This window comes from Pan paniscus, chromosome 7 (assembly GCF_029289425.2).
Source record: "Pan paniscus chromosome 7, NHGRI_mPanPan1-v2.0_pri, whole genome shotgun sequence".
NCBI classification, from domain to species: Eukaryota; Metazoa; Chordata; class Mammalia; order Primates; family Hominidae; genus Pan; species Pan paniscus.
In genome coordinates this window covers 145,118,335-145,145,800 of record NC_073256.2, presented here as the reverse complement: position 1 = coordinate 145,145,800, position 27,466 = coordinate 145,118,335, and the positions used below count along the sequence as shown (strand labels likewise).

At 47.1% G+C, this 27,466-nt stretch overlaps 1 protein-coding gene and 1 long non-coding RNA gene across 4 annotated transcripts in view; one reads left to right on the top strand and one right to left on the bottom strand.

Moving 5' to 3' along the window:
- Positions 1-13,623: 13,623 nt before the first annotated feature.
- On the bottom strand, positions 13,624-18,563 carry MYC (MYC proto-oncogene, bHLH transcription factor). 3 transcript variants are annotated; one of them, XM_003820455.6, is made up of 3 exons: positions 18,425-18,563; positions 16,028-16,799; positions 13,624-14,656 (listed from the first exon to the last, which is right to left on the bottom strand). In XM_003820455.6, the coding sequence occupies exons 2-3, from the start codon at positions 16,782-16,784 to the stop codon at positions 14,094-14,096; spliced, it is 1,320 nt and encodes a 439-aa protein (XP_003820503.1). In that variant the 5' UTR covers positions 16,785-16,799; positions 18,425-18,563; the 3' UTR covers positions 13,624-14,093. The 3 variants fall into 3 exon arrangements, with proteins under 3 accessions (XP_003820503.1, XP_014201493.1, XP_054972921.1); XM_014346007.5 differs by having other exon boundaries at positions 16,028-16,796; positions 18,425-18,534; XM_055116946.2 differs by lacking the exon at positions 18,425-18,563 and adding an exon at positions 17,008-17,319.
- Positions 18,564-21,073: 2,510 nt separating this feature from the next.
- The window catches only part of LOC130541778 (uncharacterized), a 34,132-nt gene continuing 27,739 nt past the window's right edge, over positions 21,074-27,466 (top strand). Inside the window, exon 1 of the long non-coding RNA XR_008955896.1 lies at positions 21,074-21,216. This is a non-coding gene — a long non-coding RNA (uncharacterized LOC130541778). The remainder of the gene's footprint in view (positions 21,217-27,466) is intronic.

The window sequence follows — 27,466 nt, the reverse complement described above, 5'->3', positions numbered from 1 at the left end:
TTTTTGTATTTTTAGTAGTAGAGATGGGGTTTTGGCATGTTGGCCAGGCTGATCTCGAACTCCTGGCCTCAAATGATCCACCCATCTTGGCCTCCCAAAGTGCTGGGATTGCAAGTGTGAGCCACCATGCCTGGCCAAAAATAAATTTTTTAAAAGAGAGAAAATTCCAAAAAGAGATGGGATACTTTACCCAAAGAGGAGGAAAGAACATTGAGCAGTCCCAGTGCCATAAAGCTTCCCTGGAAATGAACTTGACCTGCTGTCTCAACCTATTCCTGCATGTCTGTGTCCTCTGCGTAACGTCTGTCTCCTGTCTGGACCTCAGCTTTTTCACCTGTAAAATGAGGCTGTCCACTCACGTGACATTAGTAGTCTTTCCATCCAGATTGTTCTCTGGACTCTGGTAACTCTCACGGCTCTGATCTTTGATTTCCTTGCATTTAGACTCCCAAACCTCTCGCCACCAAGGTCACACATGGAGACTGAGAAATCCAAGGCCAGTTTCTGAAGGGCAGATTACTGGCGGGAGGCCCTCTGGCAAAAGCCCATGGGAGTGTGGCAGGCATTCCACAACAGTGTTCACATTTATGCTGCAGAAGGCAGCAGTCTCGGTGCCTGGGAGGGAGATTATTTGCAAGGTGAGGGGAATGACAGCCTGGTTTGTTAGGGAGAGAGAGAGGGCCCTGCCAGGCTCCTGGAAAAACAACCTCAGGATCCCTGTCTGGCCTGAGTAGACCTGGTGAGGGTTCACGAGGCTGGGGCGCAAAGATGTGGTTTCTGTCCGCTCTGCGTTCATCATGCCACATTGCTATTAGATCTCGAGGAGGCCCCAGCACCTCGGGGAATGCTTCCTTAGTGCTTCATCTGGGAGCTGTCCAGAGTCACACAGGGCACCTCATCAAAAGTTCAAAGCAGCTGAAACAGCCTTAAAACATGTTAAACTGGCACAAGCCATCATGGATTTTTCAGGTTTTGAAACTTCCTAAAGTATCTTAGCAGTAAGAGATGGCAGATGAGTCAGGCTGGATGTCAGAGCAGACTTGGGCTTGAATCCCAGCTCTTTCACTTTTTTGCTGGGGGACCTTGCACTATTTACTTAATTCCTCAGTCTTTTTTCTCATCTGTCTGTCAAATGTGCATAATCATAGTTACCTCTTCATGTGGTTGTCATGAAGATTCAATGAGAAGTGTTTTGCACAATACTAGGTACACAGAAAACACGCTACAAATGCTAGCATTATTATTCTTTTTGTCTGCTTGTTATTTTGAGTCACGGTCTTACTGTATCACCCAGGCTGGAGTGCAGTGGTATGATCATAGCTCATTGTGGCCTTGACTGCCTGGGCTCAAGTAATCCTCCCACCTCAGCCTCCTGAGTAGCTGGAACTACAGGCACACCACCATGCATTGCTAATTTTTGTATTTTTTGTAGGGATAGGGTCTTGCTACGTTGCCCAGGTTGGCTTCAAACTCCTAGGATCAAGTGATAATCCTGCCTCAGCCTCCCAAAGTGCTGGGATTACAGGTGTGAGCCACTGCACTTGGCCTTACTATTCTTCATTGAAACTTTTTTTTTTTTTTTTTTAATGGAGTCTCACTCTGTCACCCAGGCAGGAGTGCAATGGCACAATCTCGGCTCACTGCAATTTCCACTTCCTGGGTTCAAGCAATTCTGCCTCAGCCTCCCAAGTAGCTGGGATTACAGGTGTGCGCCAGTCTAATTTTTGTATTTTTAGTAGAGACGGGTTTTCACCGTATTGGTCAGGCTGGTCTCGAACTCCTGAACTTGTGATCCGCCCACCTCAGCCTCCCAAAGTGCTGGGATTACAGGTGTGAGCCACTGCGCCCAGCCTACTATTCTTATTATTACTGTTTTGTCCCAGCTGGAAAGACCTTAACATTACCTGGTCTGGACTTACTGACCCATACTACAGGCAGGATACTGAGGCCTGGAGGGAGATAATGGCAGTGTAGAAAATCCAGTGTCCAGTCATACCTGTAATCTTAGCACTTTGGGGGGCTGAGGCAGGTGGATCACCTGAGGTCAGGAGTTTGAGACCAGCCCGACCAACATGACGAAACCCCATCTTTACTAAAATACAAAAATTAGCTGGGCGTGGTGGCAGGTGTCTGTAATCCCAGTTACTTGGGAGGCCGAGGCAGGAGAATCACTTGAACCCGGGAGGAGGAGGCTGCAGTGAGCCAAGATTGTGCCACTGCACTCTAGCATGGGCGACAGAGAGAGACTCCGACTCTGTCTCAAAAAAAAAAAAAAAAAGAAAATCCGGTGTCCTAACATTCAGCACCATGACTTTGCCCCCACCCCCACCCCCCTTTTTTTTTTAGATGGACTCTCGCTCTGTCACCCAGCAAGGAGTACAGTGGCTCAGTCTTGGCTCACTGCAACATCTGCCTCCTGGGTTCAAGCGATTCTCCTGCCTCAGCCCCCTGAGTAGCTGGGATTACAGGCCCACGCCACCACGCCCGGCTAATTTTTGTATTTTAGTAGAGACGAGGTTTCACCATGTTGGCCAGGATGGTCTCAAACTCCTGATATCAAGTGATCTGCCTTGGCCTCCCGAAGTGCTGGGATTATAGGTGTGAGCCACCATGCCTGACCTACTTTCCCCTTGACCATGAGGATGGTGCCACCTTGACCACAGGACCCAGATAGCCCTGGTGGGATCAGTGTGACCTTCCCCACTGTGGAGTTTGTGTTTAGATAACAGTCCAAACTGTTTCACCAGGGCCCTGGATGATCTGACTTGGGCCCACCCATGGGTCTCCCCCAGGGGTGGAAATTCTCTTGTCCTTGCTGCTCCTTCCATTCTGCTTTGCTCTCCATTTCCTGAGCATGTCTCCCCTCTCCCATAGCAGGGTCTCAGGATATTTGGCTTACCTAACTTCTACCCACCCTCCATGTCTTGGCTGAGAAACTTCCTGGAACTCCTAGGCTGTCAGATGCCCCCACATACTCTGTACTTCCTCACCCCACTACTTTGTGCCTTTGCATCTGTTTAGGTAATTATGTATGTAAACACTTGTATCATGCCACTCTTCTCTACTAGACTGTTGAATCTGTTTCTTCCACATGGGTGCCTCCTTTGTTTATTGGAGGTGCCCGATAAATATTTGTTGACTGGGCCAGTCTGGGTGTGGGGATAAGACCTGGCATGGACTTGGAAATGGGGTGAGTTTGAAAGCTTCATCTTAGTAGTAAGGCAAGTAAGCATCCTGCATCTCAGAAGACCTGAGGTCTTACTTTGCTTTGATATCAGTTAGGATTCAACCAGGGCCCTGAGGTCATAAGCTAATTCAGCCAAAAGCCAGTAGAGGGATCTCAGGAAGATTGCGTCTTCTCCAGGGGCTTCATCTGGAAAGCGAATGCTAAGGTTGTCTCCAGCTCTGAGTCATCATCCTATATTTTAATCCTCAAGCAACCAGGCAGGTACAAACTCCTCTGGGCATAAATCTATCACCAGTCTCTTTCTGGCCATGGATCTCAGCACCTGAGCACACTGACTGCATTTATTCAACCGTGTAATTGGGTCTGTTCTAGGTACCCAGTCTGTGCTAAGCATGGGCGATATCATGACATATAAGCAAGTAGTTCCAATTCTAATGGGGAAGCAGGAGGAGGAAATAGGCAATTTCAATATGGTGTGGTTGATGGGAAGTAGCAAAAAGTGGAGAAGGCTGGTGACAAGGAATCAGAAAGACCTAGGGTGAATCTTCGCACTGCATTGCTATGTGACCTTGAGAACGTTACCTGCTGACTCTAAATCTCAGTACCCTGAAGTGTAAAAGGAGGAAGTGTAATTTTAGAAGGGGGTGTTGTGAAAGAAAATGAAACATGAATAGCCTGGTGAATGAGAAGGGTACCACAGTGGTTAACGATTGCTGGCTATTGTGATCAAGATAACCATGGATAAGGGGAACCAGGAAAGTAGAGATCAGGGAGGGCTTCCATGAAGAAGTGACATTCAAAATGAGACATGGAGACTCGGGATGGGGGTTGCTGAACGAACATCTCTCAGGCAGAGGAAAGAGCAAGGGTAGAGATCCAAGGGGAGAATGTGCCTAGCATTTCAGAGACATTAGAAATTACCTCCATAAGGTTGTAGCCTAGATCGGAGCAGGTGATATGGCAGCAGATGAGGCAGGACAGGTAATCTGAGGGCAGATCTTGAACAGGTAGGAAGATGATTGTACTTTATACTCAGAGCAAGGAGAGTACTAAATTCCCATACGTTGGAGAGTGATCTGCTCTGTTAGCTTTTGAGGTAGCCTACTCCTGTGCCTTTGAGAAGCCTGCAGGGAGAAGATACTGCAGAGACCCCCAGGCACAGGGTGATGGTAGGCAGCAAGACAGCAGCAGCAGTGGGCCAGGGGATGTGTGGACAGAGCCTAGAGTGTTTCAGGGGCAGAATCTAAAGGACTTTGTGTTACCTTAGAAAGGGAGGGTGAGGCCGGGCACAGTGGCTCACACCTATCATCCCAACATTTTGGGAGGCTGAGGCAAGCAGATTGCTTGAGCCCAGAAATTTGAGATCAACCTGAGCAACATAGCAAAAACCCATCTCTACAAAAATTTTAAAATTAGCTAGGCATCTGTAGTCCTAGCTAGGGAGACTGAGGTGGGAGGATCATTTGAGCCTAGGAGGTTGAGGCTGCAGTGAACTGTGATCATGACATTGCACTCCAGCCTGGGTGGCAGAGTGAGACACTATCGGAAGGAAGGAAAGAAGGAAGGAAGGAAGGAAGGAAAGAAGGAAGGAAGGAAGGAAAGGGAAGGGAAGGAAGGAAAAAAGGAAGGAATGAAGGAAGAAAGAAGGGAAGGGAAGGAGAAGAGAGAAAAAGAGAGAGGGAGAAGGGAGGAAGGAAGGAAAGGGAAGGGGAGGGAAGGGAAGGGGAAGAGAGAAAGAGAGAGAGGGAGAAGGGAGGAAGGAAGGAAAGGGAAGGGGAGAGAAGGGAAGGGGAAGAGAGAAAGAGAGAGAGAGAGAAGGAAGGAAGGAAGCAAAGGAGAGAGAGAAAGAAAGAAGAAAGAAAGAAGAAAGAAATAATAAAGAAAGAAAGAATAAAGAAAGAAAGAAAGAATAAAGAAAGAGAAAGAAAGAGAGAGAGAGAAGGAAGGAAGGAAAGAAGGAAAGGAAGGAAGGATGAGGGAGGAGAAAGAGGGAAATAAATTCTCATTTACTAAACCTGTGCTGGACCATTTCTCATATCTTGTCTCATTTAATTCTCTCAAAAGCTCTGGCAGAGAGGTATGGCTCCCACACTCTTCTGGCCACTCCTTTATTTCTTTCCCTGCTGCAAATCAGGAAAGTCAGGCTCAGAACAGCAAAGTCTCCTCTAGGTCAGGCAGCTATCTGGGGGCACAGCCAGATTGAAACTCAAGTCTATGGGACTTTAGAAGCCACTTGCCATCTGCTCTGACATTCATTCCTCAACTTATTTGTTTCTCCCTTCCCCTGTGGAACTGTCTTTTTTTTTTTTTAGAGCTGGCGTTTCACTTTGTCACCCAGGCTGGAGTGCAGAGGTGCAATCATAGCTCTCTGCCTCTTCAAATTCCTGGACCCAAGGGGTCCTCTCATATAGCTGGGACTTCAGGCATGCATCACCCAGCTAATTTTTAATTTTTTGTAAAGACAGGGTCTCAGCATCTTGCCTGAGTTGGTCTTGAACTCCTGGGCTCAAGCAATTCTCCCACCCTGGCCTCTCAAAGTGCTGGGATTACAAGATCTAGCCACCACACCTGGCCTACTTATGGAGCTTTAAAAAAATATGAAATCCTAGGCGTCACTCTCTGAACATTCTGGTTTAGCAGTACTTAGGTGGACTTTCGAAATCTCTATTTCACAAAAGGTAATTCTGAAAACCAGCTTTTTAAAAACATCTGGGCTACATTCTATGTAGCTCTCAGGAGCTTAGCACTGCAATTGCCCAAAGAGTCAATGCAGAGAACATCTGTTCCTTTTTGCGTGCCCATCCTTTCCTTTTAGAACTTGTCTTTCCCCTTCCTGATGGTGCTACCAACTGAAGGGCCCCAAAGCTACCACAGGATGGGGGCTGGGATCCAGTTGATCCACTGGCCTCAGAGTGGGCACATGACTGCGGGAGACAACTGGAATCCTGTCTAAGGCTTTTGCCTTGGACGGAAAGAGGGGTTCTGTCTTTGAGAGGCTTGTGTAAGCCTCCAAAGGCTGCCAGCCACCTTTGCCCCAGGTGGAGATAGATCCTGACTGAGATGAAACTACAGAGATGGGCTATTGTGTAAGCCTCTAGATTGAATCATTCCTGCTTTTTCAGTTACATAAACTAATATACACTTTTTTTTTTTTTTTGCTTTTGCCCATTTGAGCTGAGTTTCTGTCATTTGTCACCAGGAGATCCTGACTAATAGATTCAGAGAAGCTATTGCTGAGGCTTTTGCTATCTGTAATGAAGTAGGTAGACATAAGGGAAGAGATTTGGCATGAGCTGAGGAGGCAGCATAGGACTGAGTGGGGTGAAAAAGACTGACAGTCCCAGGAAGTAGAAACTTAAACTATATGCACATACATCCATTTATTCATTCATTCATTTGTTTATATGCTCATTCATTTATTCAAAACAATTTTAGAGACTGGACATCATGCCTGGTCTTCAGGATATAGTTATGAAAGAGAAAGACATAGTCTTTGCCCACAAGGAATCTAGCAATAGAGAAAGAGAATTAAACAGGTTATTTACACACATGAGCACATGAACCTGTGCTGTGATAGAGGAAGAGGGGAGGGCTCTGGGAGTCCAGAGAAGGAGACCTGGCCTGGCCTTTGAAGTTCCTACCTGGAAGAATCACCACCTGGAGGTGAGGCTGTGTTCAGGAATGCATTCTTCCTCACCTCAGTTCCACACACAGCTGAGAGCTCCAGGCACTGAACAAAGATGGAAACTGCCCTGGAGATGCCTACATCTGGCTACATCATCCCCTTTGCTCCTGTATCTTCAGTTCTCCCTCTCTCAGCTCGGTCCCATCAGCATCTAAACTAATTATCTCTTCTATCTTTGATAACATAAAATACAATTTGGGCCGGGCACTGTGGCTCACGCCTGCAATCCCAGCACTTTGGGAGGCCGAGGTGGGTGGATCACGAGGTCAGGAGTTCAAGACCAGCCTGGCCAAGATGGTGAAACCCTGTTTCTACTAAAAATACAAAAAATTAGCTGGGTGTGGTGGCAGGTGCCTGCAATCCCAGCTACTTGGGAGTCTGAGGCAGAGAATTACTTGAACCTGGGAGGCGGAGGTTGCAGTGAGCCAAGATCATGACACTGCACTCCAGCCTGGGAGAAAGAGCAAGACTCTGTCTCAAAATAAATAAATAAATAAATAAAAAAGAAAAGAAAGATTGAGTCAATCAAATAAATCCAAATAAAAATGTTTGACTTCACTTGGTGTATTCATCTCTTTCCTTCTCTTCCCAGCTGAGTCTTGAAAGGTGGTTGAGAACTTTGCTCCTGCTTCCTCGGCTACTCATGCTCCAACATCCTTCACTCCATCAAAATGGGTCTTTATTCAGCCATTCATCAAAGGACTATTATTATTATTATTATTTGAGACAGAGTCTTGCTCTGTCACCCAGTCTGGAGTGCAGGGGCACAACCTCAGCTCACTGCAAACTCTGCCTCCTGGGTTCACATGATTTTCCTGCCTTAGCCTCCGAAGTAGCTAGGATTGCAGGTGCCTGCCACTGCGTCCTGCTAATTTTTGTATTTTTAGTAGAGACGGGGTTTCACCATTTTGACCAGGCTGGTCTTGATTCCTGACCTTGTGATCCACCCCCCTCGGCCTCTCAAAGTACTGGAATTACAGGAGTGAGCCACTGTGCCAAGCCCCATCAAAGGATTATTGAGTTGCTATTAGATGCTGGGCACTTACGTTGCCACTGATGATTCATTGTTAAACAAGACTGATAGTGGGTCCATTCCTCAAGGAGTTGATTTAAGAGGCAGGAAGAGCGATTTTCACAGAGGTGAGCAGTATTATCTCAGGCACTCCCATTCCCCTGTGGAAACTTGTCTGGAGGTCAGAGGATACTGGAAGGTGAGTCACAAAGGATGAAGAAGAGCATGGCAGGCTGGTGGGTAGCAGTGTCAGTGGATGGGTAGGTGGTGGGTGAATAGTGCTTTGAACAGAGGGGACAAAGCATCTGAAAAAGCTCACAGAACATGGACCACTGGGAAGAATGGCTTTGAACTTAATTCTGAAGATAGCAGGACCCCTCTGGATGGTTTTAAACAGAGACAGGCATTATTTTATCTGTGATTCATAAGTAGCACTGGGATTGTGGAAGAGGATCACTGGGAATGATGCAGAAGGCAGAGGGTCTCAAACTTCATCAAGCGCTCCAGGGCTTATTGAAACAGTTTTCTGGGTCCCATCTCCTGAGATTCTAATTCAGGCTGTGTACCCACATTTGCAGCAAAGACACAGGTGATGTGGATGCTGCTTGTCTGGAATCATGCTTTGGGAACTCTTGGAGAAGGTAGGGCAGGGTGCTGGGAGAACAGAAAGGCAGCCATTTCTGGAGATGGATTGAATGAAGGGAATGAAGGAGAGGATGCCGGTGGACGGAGCTGTCATCCCACTCATGAGGGGTGCAGCCAGGAAGCTGCCTTCATGTGATGAAATCCAACAGACCTTCCTCTGCTATTTTGCTGTGCTTCTTGCTGCCTTTGACACACCAGGGCTTCCTCCCTGACATTGGTTACACGCTTTCCTCCAAGCTTCTCCTTATCTCTCTGATGATGTCTTCTCCTTTGGCTCCTCTTCCAGAATTTCCTGGGCTCTTTCCTGGATTCCATTTTCTCTGGGGGGAGAAGGAATGCCTTTAGCAGCTCCTGGAGCTTGAACCTCCTCCTGCTACGTAGTAAGCTCCAAAGTGTTTGTAAAATAGAATCAAATTGCCTGTTTTCGGTGGGGCGCAGTGGCTTATGCCTGTAATCCCAGAACTTTGGGGGGCCAAGGCAGGTGGATCACCTGAGGTCAGGAGTTGGAGACCAGCCTGACCGACATGGTGAAAACCCATCTCTACTAAAAATACAAAATTAGCTGGGTGTGGTGGTGCGTGCCTGTGATTCCACAGGATTACTGGGAGGCTGAGGCAGGAGACTCGCTTGAACCCTGGAGGCAGAGGTTGCAGTGAGTCGAGACTGCGCCATTGCACTCCAGCCTGGGCAACAAGAGAGAAACTCCATGTCAAAGAAAAAAAAAAAAACGCATGTTTTCTTTGTTCTCCATTAATCCATAACCCCTCAGCACCAGGACCTTATCCATCCCATTTATCTTGGTATCTCTTCCTACCTCTAGCATGGTGCGGGCAAACAGCATGCTCAAATGTTGGTGAATGAATAAATAATTTTTGCTTTCACCATTTTGCCAGCTCTGTGAATGCAGGCAATTTACTTAATCCATCAAAGTTTCAGTCTTCTCATTTGGGAAATGGGCACTGGAGATAGAGTTCACCTCCTAACTGCTGCTTTGGGGATGAAGTCAGGTAACACATGTAAAAATGTTTAGCACACAGTAAATGTTAACTACTATGACAGGTTTTTGTTTGTTTGTTTTTGAAACAGAGTCTCATTCTGTTGCCCAGGCTGGAGTGCAGTGGTGCAATCATGGCTCACTGCAATCCCCGCCTGCCAGGTTCAAGGGATTCGCCTCCTACCTCAGCCTAAGCTGTGACTACAGGCTGTCACCACGGCCAGCTAATTTGTGTGTGTGTGTTTGTGTGTGTGTGTGTGTTTAGTAGAGACAGGATTTCGCCATGTTGATCAGGCTGGTCTCGAACTCCTGGGCTCAAGTGATCCACCCGCTTCGGCCTCCCAAAATGCTGGGATTACAAGCGTGAGCCACCACGCTCAGCCATATTACTGTTGTTTTGTTGTTGGTCCTTGTGTGACTTGGGGACAGCCATTTAACTTGCCTAAACCTCAGTATTGTCACATTCAACAACTGTTACATTCTTCCAGCTGGCTGTTGTCGGGTCTGGTGAGATGGAGTGTCTGGAAGAGTGTATGTATGTAATAAAGGTTCATTCTCTCTCTCTGAGCTCTCTCCTTTCCCACCTCCATAGACCTCAGATTGCACTGGACTATTTTATCCCTTAAAGCGCTGACGGGGATGACAATGGAAAGAAAGTGTTGGGGACTGTGGCTGAGCTCCCAGGGATTCTTTGAAAACAAAGAGCATTCTTTTCAACCTCAGAACATCTACGTCCCATGAACACTTGTTTCCCTCAACTCTGTCTTCCGAAAGAGCTTAGTATAAGCTAATAATGAATGAAATAAAATTAAAAACGAAATCAATTTACAGTCATTTACAGTCGTCTCCAACCAGTTTGGCAAAGCCAGCATTTCTGGGTGTTTTCCTCTAAATGGAGAGTTGGTGTAAGTTCTCTCCTGAAGGAGCTAGAAAAAAGACTTTTTGCTAAGGCTTTGGAGGTAGGTAGCAGAGTCTTTTTAGTTTTATTTTCAAAAATAAGTCCTTGCTCCCATCCTACTGGCTTTGTTTTTACTTTTTCTCCTTTATTTATTTATTTATTTATTTATTTATTTATTTATTTATTTTTGAGACGGAGTCTCGCTGTGTCATCCAGGCTGGAAATGCAGTGGCACAATCTCAGCTCACTGCAACCTCTGCCTCCCAGGTTCAAGCGATTCTCCTGCCTCAGCCTCCTGAGTAGCTGGGACTGCAGGCTGTGCCACCACGCCCGGCTAATTTTTTGTATTTTTAGTAGAGACAGGGTTTCACTGTTTTAGCCAGGATGGTCTCCATCTCCTGACCTCATGATCCGCCCACTTCGGCCTCCCAAAGTGCTGGGATTACAGGTGTGAGCTACCTCGACCGGCCTCTCTTCTCCTTTAATGTAGTCTTATAATATTCTATAAACTTGAGGAGGAGCCTTTTATAAAGTCATCTAGAAGTGCATTTATAGACAAGGGTGGAGAACATCCCTTGGCATTTTCTAGACTAAGGATTATTTATCGATGGGAAAAAATGCTACAGGGGCCGTTAGTGTGTATACTAAAAAATAATTATTGACTGAGCCAATTATAGTTATTGCAAACAAACCACAGAAAACCCCCTGATGCAACATTTTTGTCTTTTTTCCCAAGTTTTGTGTGAGAGTTTGTCTTAAAGACCAGCAGAGAACTCTTTACTTATGCATCCAAGCTGTGAGCTCTCTAAGTATTAGGCTGGGATTGTGAAAACTTTGTTCATTTTCAAATTTGATTGATTGTTTTCATACTGTTGATCTCCTTTGTTGCTTCCAAATGGCAGCATAAGATAACACTTCCTTCCTCTTCCTACATTCCATCCCTCAACAAAATCATTCCAGGAATCCTCTGGGAGAGTCATTAATTCCTGGATAGTGTCATGGATAAAGGGCATAGTCAGAATTAGCTTATTCCTTCTTATACATTCCTGACCAAGTTGCAAACTCCTCCCCTTCACGTCCAATTCTTGATTATTATCTACAAAATAGGTTGCACAATGGCAGAGACCCCTGGGACTCCCTGTATAGGCTCTAAGGGCCAATTTGTATTGTGGTCAAGATCAGCCTGACTTTTGGGAAGGAAGTTGGCATCTGTCCTGTTTTCAGAGCCATTCTCTGGCTCAGTAAAGGTAAGAGCGGCCTAATAGGCACTTGGAATGGTTCCTTTCTATTCCCATAGCCAAGCTCCACATCCCTAAAGTTCTTTCCTGATCATTTGGAATGGAGAGTTGTTTTCCTTGCTAGGAACACTCTCTCCTATTCTGAGGGCTTGCCTGGACTTAGTGATTCAGACTAACACCTTCCCGATTCCCAAATGAGTCACCCCAGAGCTGCACTCCAGCCCTAGGCCACAAAGGGGCAAAGACTGAGCTGTTTAAGAGCGCCTTGCTTTTGTAACCCTTTGAACTACTATACTTCTGTGGATTGCATCTCCCTTTGAAATTCACCTATATGATGTGCCAATTTGAAGCTGTAATGGTGGTACTTAGGACTCAAAAGAAGAATCAAGAAAAAGACATTAAGGTTTTGAATAGATTATTCTAGGAGTCAGAGTCAAAGAAAGTAATTATTTATTGATTTATGGGTGGTGGTAGATTAAAATCCCAAAGTACAGGGAGCTGAAGACCTACTTTGAGACTGAGACAATGAGGTAATTAGAACAGCAATAGCATCCTTCATTTACCTATATAATCAACATCATTTCTGGTTTGGGCCATAGGTTTTCAGAGGCTTATAATTAATACACATGTTCAAAAATACCTTTTCAAGGACTCAGGATGAGCATGTGTCATGAGTACGTAAAAAAGGATGGAAGCAAGGAGAGTTTGTAGTTTCTAAAATAATGACTCCCATGACAAAGAATAAATATGTTTTATTTTATGATCTGAACTGGCTTCTTCCCAGGAGCCGTCATGAGTCTGATTCAACAAATGGCTAAGGTAGGAGTCAAGATGGTGACCTTCTCATTGTAAAAGGAAAAATTAAACAATGAACAACAAAATAAAAACAAAATAAACCACAAAAAAAGGGGAACTGATGCCTGACCAGGCTTAGATGTTGAGACTTAAAAAACATAACCCACTGGACTGTAACTCCTGTACTCACAAGCAGCCAGCTGATTCCTACCGTCGTCTGAGAGGTGGCTTGGACAGGTTAGGAGTAAACAGCCTGGGTTCAAATCTCGCTTCCACTTTTCCCTATCAGTGAATCTTGGGCATGTGGATGAGTCTTTGTGTGCCTCAGCTTCCCTCTCTACTTCTAATATGGGGAAATCAACAGTATCTCCTTCATGGGGTTGATGTAGAGTTAGGGATAAAATGCTTAGGAGTGCTTGGGACACAAATAGAGCTTAGCATTGTTATGACTTGAGTCTGTCCATTAGGTCCTAAACCTTCTTGATCTCAGCACATTAGACCCAGATGAACCAAGGCATGATAGTGAAGGGTTAAGTGTTTTGAACAGAATGGGTCCAGATTGCTGCTTTGTATTATCTGTGTGGCTACAGATAAGTTACATAACCTCTTTGAGCTCTTCTATTTCCTTGTTTGTGAAATAGGGTTAATAGTAGCATTCCTCCCAGAGATCCTCTGGGGTTTGCGAGATAACCCATGGACAGGACTGGCGCCTGGTTGTGAAGGCAGCAGAAGCTGGTTCCCGCCCTGTCCCCATCAACTGTCTCACTGGGCAGAATTCCTGGGTTTGGAGTGAGCAGGGGACTGGCACTGGTTAACTAAAGTAACAGGAGTTTCTTCCTCACCTTCCTCCCAACTCCCCAGTCCTTATGCCTCTTTGTGTACTTAACTGCTATCTTTGACCTCTTGTATCTCCTTTGCCTACCTCTCACCTTCTCACCGGCCTTCTGCCATTCCTTCTAACTGTCAACTCTGGCTGTTATCATGGTCTCCAGGAAGCATCTTAGAACCTCCAAGAACTTAAAGACCTTAAGGCCCCCAGACCCATTTCAACAGAGGAAAACTCTTGCCTTTCTTAAGACCACCCTCTGAAGGGGCAATTGATGAAAACAAACAGGGATGGTGGTGGTTGGGAGGGGGAAGAAACGAAACAAAACATTCACAACTTAAGATTTGGCTCAATGATATATTTGCCAGTTATTTTATTTTTTCTAAAAACAATAGAAAAAAATCAACTTTAAAAAGCAAAATGTACTTAAATAAAAAAAATTAGGGTTTATAGCACCTATAATACTAGGTACTATATACTAGGATTGAAATTCTGTGTAACTGCTATAAACGTTTTATTAAAGTTATTTACATTTAATGGCAATATTTACAGAGAAACATTGTGTAGATCTTAAAATTTTTTAAAAACAATTCTTAAATACAAATCTGTTAAAGAAAAAAAAAAGATGGTAAGCATAAAAAAGTTCTTTTATGCCCAAAGTCCAATTTGAGGCAGTTTACATTATGGCTAAATCTTTCAGTCTCAAGACTCAGCCAAGGTTGTGAGGTTGCATTTGATCATGCATTTGAAACAAGTTCATAGGTGATTGCTCAGGACAGTTCTGTTAGAAGGAATCGTTTTCCTTACTTTTCCTTACGCACAAGAGTTCCGTAGCTGTTCAAGTTTGTGTTTCAACTGTTCTCGTCGTTTCCGCAACAAGTCCTCCTCAGAAATGAGCTTTTGCTCCTCTGCTTGGACGGACAGGATGTATGCTGTGGCTTTTTTAAGGATAACTACCTTGGGGGCCTTTTCATTGTTTTCCAACTCCGGGATCTGGTCACGCAGGGCAAAAAAGCTCCGTTTTAGCTCGTTCCTCCTCTGGCGCTCCAAGACGTTGTGTGTTCGCCTCTTGTCATTCTCCTCGGTGTCCGAGGACCTGGGGCTGGTGCATTTTCGGTTGTTGCTGATCTGTCTCAGGACTCTAACACTGTCCAACTTGACCCTCTTGGCAGCAGGATAGTCCTTCCGAGTGGAGGGAGGCGCTGCGTAGTTGTGCTGATGTGTGGAGACGTGGCACCTCTTGAGGACCAGTGGGCTGTGAGGAGGTTTGCTGTGGCCTCCAGCAGAAGGTGATCCAGACTCTGACCTTTTGCCAGGAGCCTGCCTCTTTTCCACAGAAACAACATCGATTTCTTCCTCATCTTCTTGTTCCTCCTCTTTAAGAAAGGAAATAGAAATCACTCCGTTAGCAAGGTTACATTAAAATAATCAATTACCAGATTAATGCTGTACAAATACAAGGCATTAATATGTTAGAAAGGTCTCTGGACAAAATTAGCTCCCCAAAGAGCCACATCTAAGCCTGGTGCCCTGGCTCACACCTGTAATCCCAGCACTTTGGGAGGCCGAGGTGGGCGGATCTTGAGGTCAGGAGAGACCATCCTGGCCAACATGGTGAAACCCCATCTCTACTAAAATTACAAAAATTAGCCTGGCATGGTGGTGTGCACCTGTAGTCCCAGCTACCTGGGAGGCTGAGGCAGGGGAATCTCTTGAACCAGGGGGTTGGAGGTTGATTGCGCCACTGCACTCCAGCCTAGTGACAGAGTGAGACTCCGTCTTAAAAAAGGAAAAAACAAAAAAAAGAACCAATCTAGCCAGCCACCCTTACTCCTCTCACCATGAAGGTAAGAGTCTCATAAAGGGAAGGACAGCTGGGTTATGGCATGGACAAGAAAAGTGCAACTTCCCAGGATAGGACATTGATGCCAATTCTTACCTAAGACTTAATGAGGCTTTGGACACACCCAAAGCAAAGCACATTCCCAAGCACCTCCTATTTTTGAGGGACTTTACCAAGAACACTTCAGGTGTTGCAAATGATAGCTGCAAATTGCTTGGTATGACTTTAGCAACTCCCTATTTTACTGGAAATGAAAAAGAAAAAAAAAATTGCAGTTTTGCCAAAAGTCCAAGAGGGCGGGGGAAGGAAAAAAAGAAAAAAAAAGTCCAACTTTGGCAAGGATTTGCTTTTCAGTGTTCAAAATAGGCTGAGAAGATCCCAGCTCCTCAGCCCACCCACTCTTGAGGCAGTTCACTGGCTCCCGCACTCAGGCAGGCCCTGCCTATCCTCTAAACACAGCCCCTCATTTTTGTAGATAGTTCATTAAATCCCACCACTTCTCGGAAGTTAAGAGGGAAGCAATTCATTCACTCTCTCAGAGATCAATCCTCTCTTATCCTCATTCATACACTCCCTGCCACCCCGCCCCAGGGCAATTAAAATGTTAACGGGAGGTAAGAAGTGGATTGAGTTGTAAGATAAGCCAGAAGGTTTAAAAACCTAAATGAAATTCCTGAGGGGTGGGAGACAAACGGGGAGGGGGGCTGCAAACGAGGGCGGTCTAAGGGGAAGGGATGGGAGGAAACGCTAAAGCCCAAGGTTTCAGAGGTGATGAGCTCCCAAATCTCTCCAGATCTGCTATCTCTCCTTCCTAATAAGAGTGGCCTGTTAAATAAGCTGCCAATGAAAATGGGAAAGATATCCAGCCGCCCACTTTTGACAGGCCTGGGCGGGCTTCGCTTACCAGAGTCGCTGCTGGTGGTGGGCGGTGTCTCCTCATGGAGCACCAGGGGCTCGGGGCTGCCCTGCGGGGAGGACTCCGTCGAGGAGAGCAGAGAATCCGAGGACGGAGAGAAGGCGCTGGAGTCTTGCGAGGGGCAGGACTTGGGCGAGCTGCCGTCGTTGAGAGGGTAGGGGAAGACCACCGAGGGGTCGATGCACTCTGAGGCGGCGGCGCTCAGATCCTGCAGGTACAAGCTGGAGGTGGAGCAGACGCTGTGGCCGCGGGCGGGGTTCGGGCTGCCGCTGTCTTTGCGCGCAGCCTGGTAGGAGGCCAGCTTCTCTGAGACGAGCTTGGCGGCGGCCGAGAAGCCGCTCCACATACAGTCCTGGATGATGATGTTTTTGATGAAGGTCTCGTCGTCCGGGTCGCAGATGAAACTCTGGTTCACCATGTCTCCTCCCAGCAGCTCGGTCACCATCTCCAGCTGGTCGGCCGTGGAGAAGCTCCCGCCACCGCCGTCGTTGTCTCCCCGAAGGGAGAAGGGCGTGACCGCAACGTAGGAGGGCGAGCAGAGCCCGGAGCGGCGGCTAGGGGACAGGGGCGGGGTGGGCAGCAGCTCGAATTTCTTCCAGATATCCTCGCTGGGCGCCGGGGGCTGCAGCTCGCTCTGCTGCTGCTGCTGGTAGAAGTTCTCCTCCTCGTCGCAGTAGAAATACGGCTGCACCGAGTCGTAGTCGAGGTCATAGTTCCTGTTGGTGAAGCTAACGTTGAGGGGCATCGTCGCGGGAGGCTGCTGGAGGGGGACACACAAAGCGGAAGGCAGTCTTGAGTTAAAGGGGTCTTGGTGCGGAAACCTGGCGCAGCGCGCAGTGCGCGCCACAGTCCCGAACCTCTCCCCTTGAAGAGCTATCCCCTAAAGCGGCTGGGTGGTCTTGGTGGGGGAATAAAGGGAGCACCCTTTCACCCCCTTTGGACAGTCCCCTACTATCTCGGAGACGCACTTAGTGAACCAGCGGCTTGGTGCCCGCCGAGCCCCCGCTCCCCCGGGAGCCCGGAGCGCAAAGCCCGGGAGTCGGCCCTGCAGCGGCAGAGGAATCGAAATCGGCCTTGGCGCCCTTAAGAAGCCGCGGGAGGTGGCGGTGAGGAATACAATTTGCCAAAATCCAAGGCACAAAGTTTTGCGCCACCTGAAGGAGAAGGCGAGAGGCGCCTGGGCGCTAGCGGCTGCGTGAACCCCGCTCCCGCGCCGGGGCCCCTCCGCTGCGGCTGTTCCCACTCGCGCCCTAGCCGCTCTCCTACCCCCGCCGGCACGGCAGCCCCTCCCAACCTCCCCTCTCCACCGCCCCCGTCCCCACCCCCAGTACCGCCCCCGCCCAACACTCCTTTTGCCGGCTTTTCTTCTTTCTCTCGCCGGCTGGAGTGGCGAGCTCAGCCGCGGGCTTTAACACCCCTCCATAAATACAAGGGGGGTGTCAAATAATAATAGGGGCACCTCCCTTCGCACTCAATACGGCGATGCAACTGCGCCAGAGACCCCGCTGCGATACCTCCCCCGGAGCCACCCCACCAAGGGTAGCAGCTGTTCTGGAACCGCCCAGAGCCCCGCTCCTCGCAGTTCCTCCGCATCTCGGGCGCGAGGACACCCGAGGGCGGCCGCGGCAGGGGAGTCAGGGCTGGGTGCGGAGATTCGCCCTGGTTTTTCCAAGTCAACGATTCCAGGAGAATCGGACACATCCTCGCCTCCCTTTTCCCCTGCCTGCGCCTACCCAACACCGCATCCTAACACCTCTAGAGACCCAGGTTTTAAATTGTATTATTGCTTTTTAAAAAGCCAAATGCCAACTTCTTAAAAGGATCAGGGCGGGTTGGAATCGCCGCGGGGACAGGCGGGCGGAACGCGCCGCAGTGTCCGTCTCCGGCTGTCAGAAATGCGGTGAGCCGAAATTTAAATGCCCTCGCGGAGACGGGGACAAGTCAGCGGCTGCGGAGCTCTCTGGCTCACACAGGCGATATGCGGTCCCTACTCCAAGGAGCTCAGGATGCAAGGGGCTTTCTGCCCACCGCAAAGCAACCCCCAGCCCCCCAAAACCCAGACAGCAATTAACACAATAAAGCAGGAATGTCCGACCGGCCGGGAGTCAGCGTGAATATATTCATAAGGCAGAAATCTCGAAAGGCTAGTCTTAAAAACCATTCCCGTTTTCCCTCTGCCTTCTCCTCTCCCATCTTGACAAGTCACTTTACCCCGATCCAGTTCTGGATTACCCCCTACCCCAGCCCCAGTTACCATAACTACTCTGAGAAAAGTGTCAATAGCGCAGGAATGGGAGAAAAGACACCCTATTTCGGCATTCGACTCATCTCAGCATTAAAGTGATAAAAAAATAAATTAAAAGGCAAGTGGACTTCGGTGCTTACCTGGTTTTCCACTATCCGAAAAAAATCCAGCGTCTAAGCAGCTGCAAGGAGAGCCTTTCAGAGAAGCGGGTCCTGGCAGCGGCGGGGAAGTGTCCCCAAATGGGCAGAATAGCCTCCCCGCGTCGGGAGAGTCGCGTCCTTGCTCGGGTGTTGTAAGTTCCAGTGCAAAGTGCCCGCCCGCTGCTATGGGCGAAGTTTCGTGGATGCGGCAAGGGTTGCGGACCGCTGGCTGGGGGATCAGCGGGAGGGCTGGGCCAGAGGCGAAGCCCCCTATTCGCTCCGGATCTCCCTTCCCAGGACGCCCGCAGCGCAGCTCTGCTCGCCCGGCTCTTCCACCCTAGCCGGCCGCCCGCTCGCTCCCTCTGCCTCTCGCTGGAATTACTACAGCGAGTTAGATAAAGCCCCGAAAACCGGCTTTTATACTCAGCGCGATCCCTCCCTCCGTTCTTTTTCCCGCCAAGCCTCTGAGAAGCCCTGCCCTTCTCGAGGCAGGAGGGGAGCCAGGGACGGCCGGGGCCCGGCGGTGGCGGCCGCGAGCAGCACAGCTCGGGGGTCCTCAGCCGCCCAGACCCTCGCATTATAAAGGGCCGGTGGGCGGAGATTAGCGAGAGAGGATCTTTTTTCTTTTCCCCCACGCCCTCTGCTTTGGGAACCCGGGAGGGGCGCTTATGGGGAGGGTGGGGAGGGTGGGGAAGGTGGGGAGGAGACTCAGCCGGGCAGCCGAGCACTCTAGCTCTAGGATGTAAACAGAGTAAGAGAGCCGCATGAATTAACTACGCGCGCCTACCATTTTCTTTTGCTCCCTCTCAAACCCTCTCCCTTTCTCTGCTGCTCCTCCGTAGCAGTACTGTTTGACAAACCGCATCCTTGTCCTGTGAGTGTAAATCATCGCAGGCGGAACAGCTGCCCTCCACACCGAGAACGCACTGCACGCCCACCGCCACGCCACGCGCGTACCAGGCTGCAGGGCGCCTCGCTAAGGCTGGGGAAAGGGCCGCGCTTTGATCAAGAGTCCCAGGGAGAGTGGAGGAAAGAAGGGTATTAATGGGCGCGCGTTCAGAGCGTGGGATGTTAGTGTAGATAGGGAGGAATGATAGAGGCATAAGGAGGAAAACGATGCCTAGAATGATTAAAATAACCCAGCAACGCATTGCCACGTATACTTGGAGAGCGCGTTATGAATAAACTCCCATTGCATTTGTTGGGGGGAGTCATGTATTATGCATTATGTATGCACAGCTATCTGGATTGGATACCTTCCACCCAGACTGAGTCCCCCAATTTGCTGCCAAAGCAGCAGATACCGCCCCTCCTGCCCCGCCTGCTCAGGCTTCCGTGGGGCCCCGTGCGGGAGGCGTCTGTTTAGCCCTGAGATGTGTCTGCCTGTTCCAGAGCTGGACTAGGGCGAGAGGGAGGTTGCCTGCTCTCTGCCAGTCTGTACCCCACCGTCCCACCCCCGCGCCTCTCACACGGAGTTCCCAATTTCTCAGCCAGGTTTCAGAAGAGACAAATCCCCTTTGCGCCCTGTGGCGCCGATTTGCAACAGTCTCGGGCTGCCGGGTTTGGGAGAAATCAAAGGTGCTAGACGGGAGAATATGGGAGGGGCAGGGGGTACCCGAACCGCGGGACCGGACTTCCTAAAAGGGGCAAGTGGAGAGCTTGTGGACCGAGCCGGGGGAGTCAGCAGAGACCCTTGTGAAAAAAACCGTTAACTCTTTCCTCCCCGGACAAACCGGACGTTTAATTCCTTTCCAGGTCCTCTTTCCCCTTTTATTATTGGAAATGCGGTCATGCACAAAAAATGCATCGATTCTGATCAAAGAAGAGGAGAGGAGTATTACTTCCGTGCCTTTTTTTGGGGGGGGGGTCTTGAGCTAATTAAAATTTGGCTGCCTTCCAGGCATTAATTTCCTAGTTCACTGACTCACAATTTTTTCTGAATACTAGTGAAAGTGCACTGTATGTAACCCGCAAACGTGTATTCACATTTTATTTACGCTTCGACTTAGCTAGTTGCCCAGCCCCACACATGATTTGTTTGCTCCCTGAAATGACCTATATTTAATATATAATGTATATTCCCTCGGGATTTTTTATTTTGTGTTATTCCACGGCATGAAAAACAAAAAACATTCTTCTCATCCTTGGTCCCTCACCCAAAGGCATTTTAAGTAAACTTTTCTCTCCCTCCACCACCTCCAAAAGAGAAAACAATTCGGGGGAAAGGGGTGCGTGTATAGCATGTACGCTGTTCAAGATGGGTTATTACCCGTTGAGTTTGCAGCTCAGCGTTCAAGTGTTAAGTGAATATAGTAGCTTCCAAATCCGATGCACTGCACAATTCAGCTTTAAGGATTGCAAATTACTCCTGCCTCCAGGCCTTTGCCGCAAACGCGGGGAGCAACCAATCGCTATGCTGGATTTTGCTGCAAAGCGTCTTTCCCTCCGCCCCCTCTCTGGGTTGCACCCGGGTTCAGTTTTGCGAAAGTAAAGTAAGTGTGCCCTCTACTGGCAGCAGAGATCACCGCGCCTGGATGTCAACGAGGGGGTCAGGTGGGGGCAGGAGCAGGAGCGTCCGAGGTGCAAGGTTTCCAGCGGGGGAAGGACAGGCGGTTCCTTAAAACAAGTTTCCAGCCACCTCCTTGTTATTCTTTCAGGTTGGCTGCAGAAGGTCCGAAGAAAGAGGAGTTACTGGAGGAAAAAGTGGTTCAGAGGTGACTATTCAACCGCATAAGAGATGGTGAAAATTAACCTATCACCACTGCTAATGAACATCACCCTATGGAGAACCGGTAATGGCAAACGTGAAATAATTCACAAGTACATAGACAAAAAAAAATTCCAACAAACCCTAAAACAGCCAAACAAGGTTTAGCCCCCACGTCTTAGAAACTCATCATCTTTTTTAACCACAAAATTTGAAAGCAAGACACTGGATTTATTGGGGAAAGGGAAGGCACAGCAGAAGGTGATGGGTATTTGGTTTGGCCTATTATTATTAATTATTCTTCTTATTATTTTTGAGACAGGGTCTCCTTCTGTCACCCAGGCTGGAGTGCAGTGGCACAATCAAAGCTCACTGCAGCCTCGATCTCCCGGGCTCAAAGCAAACCTCCTACCTCAGCCTGATACCCCAGCCCAGTAGCTGGGAGTGCAGTGCACCACCACACCCGGTTAATTTTTTAAACTTTTTGTAGAGAGGCAGTCTGGTCATGTTGCCCAGGCTGGTCTCAAACTCCTCGGTTAAAGCGATCCTTCGGCCTTTGCCTCTGAAACTGCTGGGAATACAAGTGCGAGTCACCGCTCCTGGCCTTGGCTTATTATTTTTACTTTTAAAATATTGGGCTGGTGAATAATAAGTGATTTTTTTTAATAGCAAGAAGGGGTATTTGAGATCTCATAGAAAAAAAGTGTGAAGGAATAGGAGCATTTTATTAAAGGTTTTAATACTAAAATGAGTATGCAATAAGGTTGAAGTAAATGTGAAGGAAATTTACCTGGCACGTGTCCCTAGTCAAGTAGGTTTTTAAGGGGCAAAGAATCCCTGACGGTGTCTGATCCCTGACGGTGTCTGATCCTTAGATGCCCTAAGGACTTCTGGCAGTGGAGGGTCCTTCCCGCAGGAGCCTTGTAGGCTGATTTCCCAGGAATCTGGCACTTTTGGCATTACTCTAATTGAAGCTAAATGAGTGCTCTCCACAGGGGCATGCACTCCCCGCCCCTCAAAGAAAACCCTCAACAACAAACAAACAACAATCACAAAACCAAAAGTAGGTCCAGCTTGACCTCATAGGGTAGTTTTTGAAAGTTGCTAAAGATGGCGGATATACCACATCTTCGGATCTGACTCTCAAATTATGCCAGTCCAGTGTAGGGCATGTGAACCCCAGGCAGATATAATGCCTGTGGGTTCAGAACTTAACCTCACTCTCCCTCAGGCTGGTGACATCACCTGAGGTGTTACTTTCAAGTAACAGCTTGGAGTTGTTTTGTGCCATCTCCATTTTTACATGAGAGAAAACAAAGCCAGACCTCAGCCAGGTTAAAGGACATAACTGATTTTCTTTTAGTAATTTTTGAGACATATTTGACTTAGAATAGACATTTGCTGGATTGAAAAATGGCTGAGATTACAACTAGTATCATATATAACTACCAAAGTGATACGTGTCCATTGGAAAAATCCATTGAGAAATAGAAAAAGAAAGGAAAAGGCCGTGTGTGGTGGCTTATGCTTGTAGTCCCAGCACTTTGGGAGGCTCAAGTGGGAGCATCGTTTGAGGCCAGGAGTTCGACAACAGCCTGGGCAATGTGGTGACGTGCCATCTCTAAAAAAAAAAAAAGAAAAAAAAAAAAAGAAAAGAAGAAGAAGAAAGAAAGAAAAGAAAAGAGAGTTTCTTCTTCTTTAATTTTTTTTTTAAGACAGGGTCTCACCCTGTAGTCTAGGCTGGAAGGCAGTGGAATAATCATGACTCACTGCAGCCTCGACCTCCCTGGACTCAGGTGATCCTCCTACCTGAGCCTCCTGAGTAGTTGGGTCTACAGGCACAAACACCACGCTTGGCTAATTTTTGAATTTTTTTTTTTGTAGAGATGGGGGTCTCACTATGTTGCCCAGGCTGGTCTCAAACTCCTAGACTCTGGTGATTCTCCTGCCTCAGCCTAAGTGATTCTCCTGCCTCAGCCTTCCAAAGTTCTGGGATTACAAAGGCATTAGCCACCATACCCAGCCTCCTCTCCTTCTTCTTCTTCTTTTTTTTTTTTTAATAGAGGTACATTTTTGGTGGAGATGAGGTCTCACTGTGTTGCTCAGGCTTGGTCTCCAGCTCCTGGCCTCAAGCAATCCTCCGGCCTGAAGCAATTGTCCTGCCTCAGCCTCCGGAGTAGATGGAGTTACAGGCGTGAACCATGACACCTGGCCTGAAAGTGGTTCTTAATCCTGACCAGTCAGAGGTAGTTGATGAAGTTTATCTTTTAGGAAGACATTTTAGGGACATCTTTGGTCTTTCACCTCAATTTTTTTTTGGAAGACCATGGAAGTTGCCTTCTGACTAATTGCCCCTTGCTTGTTGCTCTAACAGCACTCTTTTTTGTTGGCTCCCCCTGTTATTTGGAGCTGCTGCTGAGTGGGTTGGGCTTCTAAGAACAGGCAGGTCTCCTGGAGGGCCGGGGTTGGGACTCTAGATCAACAGTCTGATGGGGCGGCCTCACAGAACAGAATAGTGTGTAGCTAGAGGAAACATTTTTTTTTTCACATAGGAAGGCACAAATAATCATTCATTCTTGGCCATGCGCGGTGGCTCGTGCCTGTAATCCTAGCACTTTGTGAGGCCGAGGTGGGAGGATCATGAGGTCAGGAGTTCGAGACCAGCCTGACCAACATGGTGAAACCCCGTCTCCACTAAAAATACGAAAATTAGCTGGGGGTGGTGGAGCGCACCTGTAGTCCCAGCTACTCAGGAGTCTGAGGCAGGAGAATTGCTTGAACCCGGGAGGCAGATGTTGCAGTGAGCCAAGATCGTGCCACTGCACTCCAGCCTGGGTGACAGTGCGAGACTCCGTCTCAAAAAAAAAAAAAAAAAAAAAAAAAGAATCGTTCATTCTCACAATCACATAGTCTCACAGTAGTAGTCATATATTTTTATACTTAGGAAAAAAGAAAGAAGTGCAGAAATAATGAGCAATTTGATCAAACTTTCTCCTTTCTCCCCAGAGACACAAAAGGGAAGATTCAGAATGTGTGACTTGTATAAAATAAAACCAGTTTCCCCCGACCCCAACACCTTCTTTGAACATCTCTTTCTCCACCTCTCAAAAAATTTCCTACTGAGTTGGTCCTCTAGTGAAAAGAGCAGTTAATAAGATGGAAAGCAACTGGACATGGTGAAGAAAAAGCCAGCGAACTTAGGGGTGAGACTGAAGCCCCTCAGGGTGGCTGAGCTGTTATTTTAAAAATTCCTTCAAGTCACGTGCGGCCTGTCAAGAGATGAGGTGAAGGAAGAGAATGATAAATATCTATCTCCAGTGGAAAGATCATTTTGAAAGAAGGGCTGTTAGATTAAAAACCAAGCTAGCCAGGGAATGTTAAAGGAAGAGAAGTTCTCACAAGCATTTTAATGCCAACCATGTGTTCCAATGAGAGGAACACAGGAAAGCTCTTCAGCGGATGAGAAAATGAAATTCGGCATCACTAATTCATAGGAATGATAACAAAAACGGCAGTGAAGAAAATCTGTGCATTTTAAAAAATGCATGTTTTTTGCTTAGTGTTGTCCCTTCCCCTCCTGGCTTTTAGTATACTGCATTCATTGAAGTAGCTGAGAAAAAAAATAGTAGATGCTTTTAATGTCAGGCCTGAGAGCTTCCATATCCTGTGTTGCATTGAGTTTTGGGTTTGTTTCCTTATTCACTGTCTTCTAGATCTCAGACCCTAGCAGAAGGTCTCAGAATGGACCTAGTAAACTCTGGTCATACCTCCAGCTTGGCCTTCTTTTATTTTTTTGTTCTTTGCTGCAACCCTGCCTTACTTTGTAGCTACTAGAGTGGACAAATGGTTCCTTTGTTGAACCCCTTCAAAGGCTTGGTTTATTGTTCTATAAGTGCCAAGCTCAAGCCAGTCTCAAAAGTTTCCACACTTTGGCTCACTAGCCTGTCTCTGCTATGGTCCTTTTGGACAACATATGTCCCCACAGTGGGCCCTTGCGTGGTTGGACATACAGGTCACTGCAAAGGAAACCCTTGGAGAGAAACTTTTGCTTTTTACAATTTGATCTTCATAGAAAGTCAGTAGAATAGGAATCTATTCTTTTAGGGATCTGCAGAGATCCCAAGCTATGGCTTCTGACTTTCTTTTCAAAGGCATACTTTCTGAGAGTAGCTCACCCTTGGTTGTTTTCACTTTTATATTGTTTGTTTCCTCTGTAACGTCTTCTACATGGACTTGATATTATAGAAGGTGCTTTCCTGAAGGTATCTCATGACCTCCAACCACCAAAGCCAATGGCCTTGTTCTCATTTTATTTTTGGACTTTGCTGTTTGCTGTCAGGCTTTTGGAAATGATTATTCTTTTGATTTCCATAAATCAGTGGGTCTCAACCAGAGGCAATTGGCAATGTCTGGAGACATTTTGGGTTGTCACTAAGGGATGGGGCCTTACTACTTGGCATTTTTAGTGGGTAGAGGCCAAGGATGCTGCCAAATGTCCTACATTGCACAGGACAGCTCCCACGACAGAGAGTGGGGCTCAAAATGTCACCAGTGCTGAGGCTGAGAATCTCTGGGTTCACTCCACATTCTCCTGATTATATTCCCACATATTCAACTTGTTCTTCTGTTTCCCTTATTGGCTCACTTTCCTCTTTTACCCACTACCTATGGCTGTTAGAATCATCTTGCAGTAGATTCCTAATAGCTCCTAGTCTCTGCCACTCCATTTAACCTTGCACACTGATTAATTTTCCTCTTCATTTAAAATTCTTCAGTTGACCCCCATGGTCCAAAATGAGGTTTTCCATTATGAGCTTGGAATTCCAAGCCCTCATGCATCTGGCCTCCTCCTTATCTTACCCTATTTCTTACCAACTCTGCACTTCAGAGAAACAGGTCTATTTACAGCCACTCTGAGTGACACACAAGTTTCCACCTCAGCACTTTGGTTCAGGCAGTTCCCCAGACTTACTGTCTCTTCTCTTCTTGATTTATCTAGGAACCACCTTTCCTCCCGGCCCAAGTTCAAGCCCCATTTTCTCTGTGGACTCTTCCTTTTCCCATGATCATCTTACAGAATCATAAAAGTATGGAGCCAGAAAAAGTTCTGGAAAACATCTAATTAAGCTGTTCTGAAACATAAACCTTTGTTCTCAGGGTGGATTCCAGGGTCTCCGGCTAAAATAGACTAACTGTGGTTTTCTAGCTATCAGAGAAAGGCCTCCTTTTTCTCTTCTTCATGAGATTATAAATGTCCCGGGGGTCTAGAGGAGGGGTAGCGTTAGAAGAAATATCTAATGTAGATGATGGGTTGATGGGTGCAGCAAACCACCATGGCACGTGTATACCTATGTAACAAACCTGCATGTTCTGCACATGTATCCCAGAGCTTAAAGTATAATTAAAAGAAAAGAGAGAGAAATAAATAAATAAATAAAATAGAATGTTATCAGCCCCTGCCAAAAAAAAAAAAAAAAAAAGTCCCAAGGCCAGGAATCAAGTCTGGCCCATAGTTAATGTGAATGAATGTATGCTGACTCTACACTGGGTAAGAGAATGAAGTCAATGGGCAGACTTTCTCAATAACTTTTTGGCTACACAAGAATCTAGAATATGAGGACAGGTTGCTGAATCAGCTTGGTTGGAGAACTACTCTGTCGTGATCACCTGATAAATCTGTCAAGTCACATGACCTCTCTGAATCTCACTTTTCTCATCTGTAAAATGGGATTACTATAATTGCAGCACCTATCTTATTGAAGGTGTTACAGGAATTAAGTGAGATAAGGCACTCAGCACAGAGCCTGCTGTCTGGTCCACACTCAGCAAATGTTAGCAATTGTTAATGTGAGTTCCAGATTTAGCAGAAAGTTATGTATTGAGCTGTTTTAAGTTAAATGTATCAATATTTCATGGTGTTTCATAGTGAGTTCCATGAAATTGATGTCCTTTATCACTTCATCAAGTGTGAAAAATTGTGGACTAATACAAGCTTGTCAAGTTGAGGTTTAGAATCACAAAGAGATTATCTAATGTTTGGAGACAATTCCAAACCCACCCCTTTCCTGTCTCCAACTCTTGCACGACTTACTATTCCAAGTGTATGCTGTTTTGCAGATCACTCTATTCAGAAAAAGCAAAATTCTGGAAGTTCAGGAAGGCAGAATTAGGCATTGTTCCTATTTAATACGAATCAACGCTTTATGTTAGGATTTCCCTCCTTTCACTGAATTCATATGATGCCCCAGGGCTAATCCCTGGGGTGTGGTCCTGGAAACCCAGGGCACTTTTATTGCTGGCTAGACAAGGCTGCTACTGAAATCTACAGCTTGCTT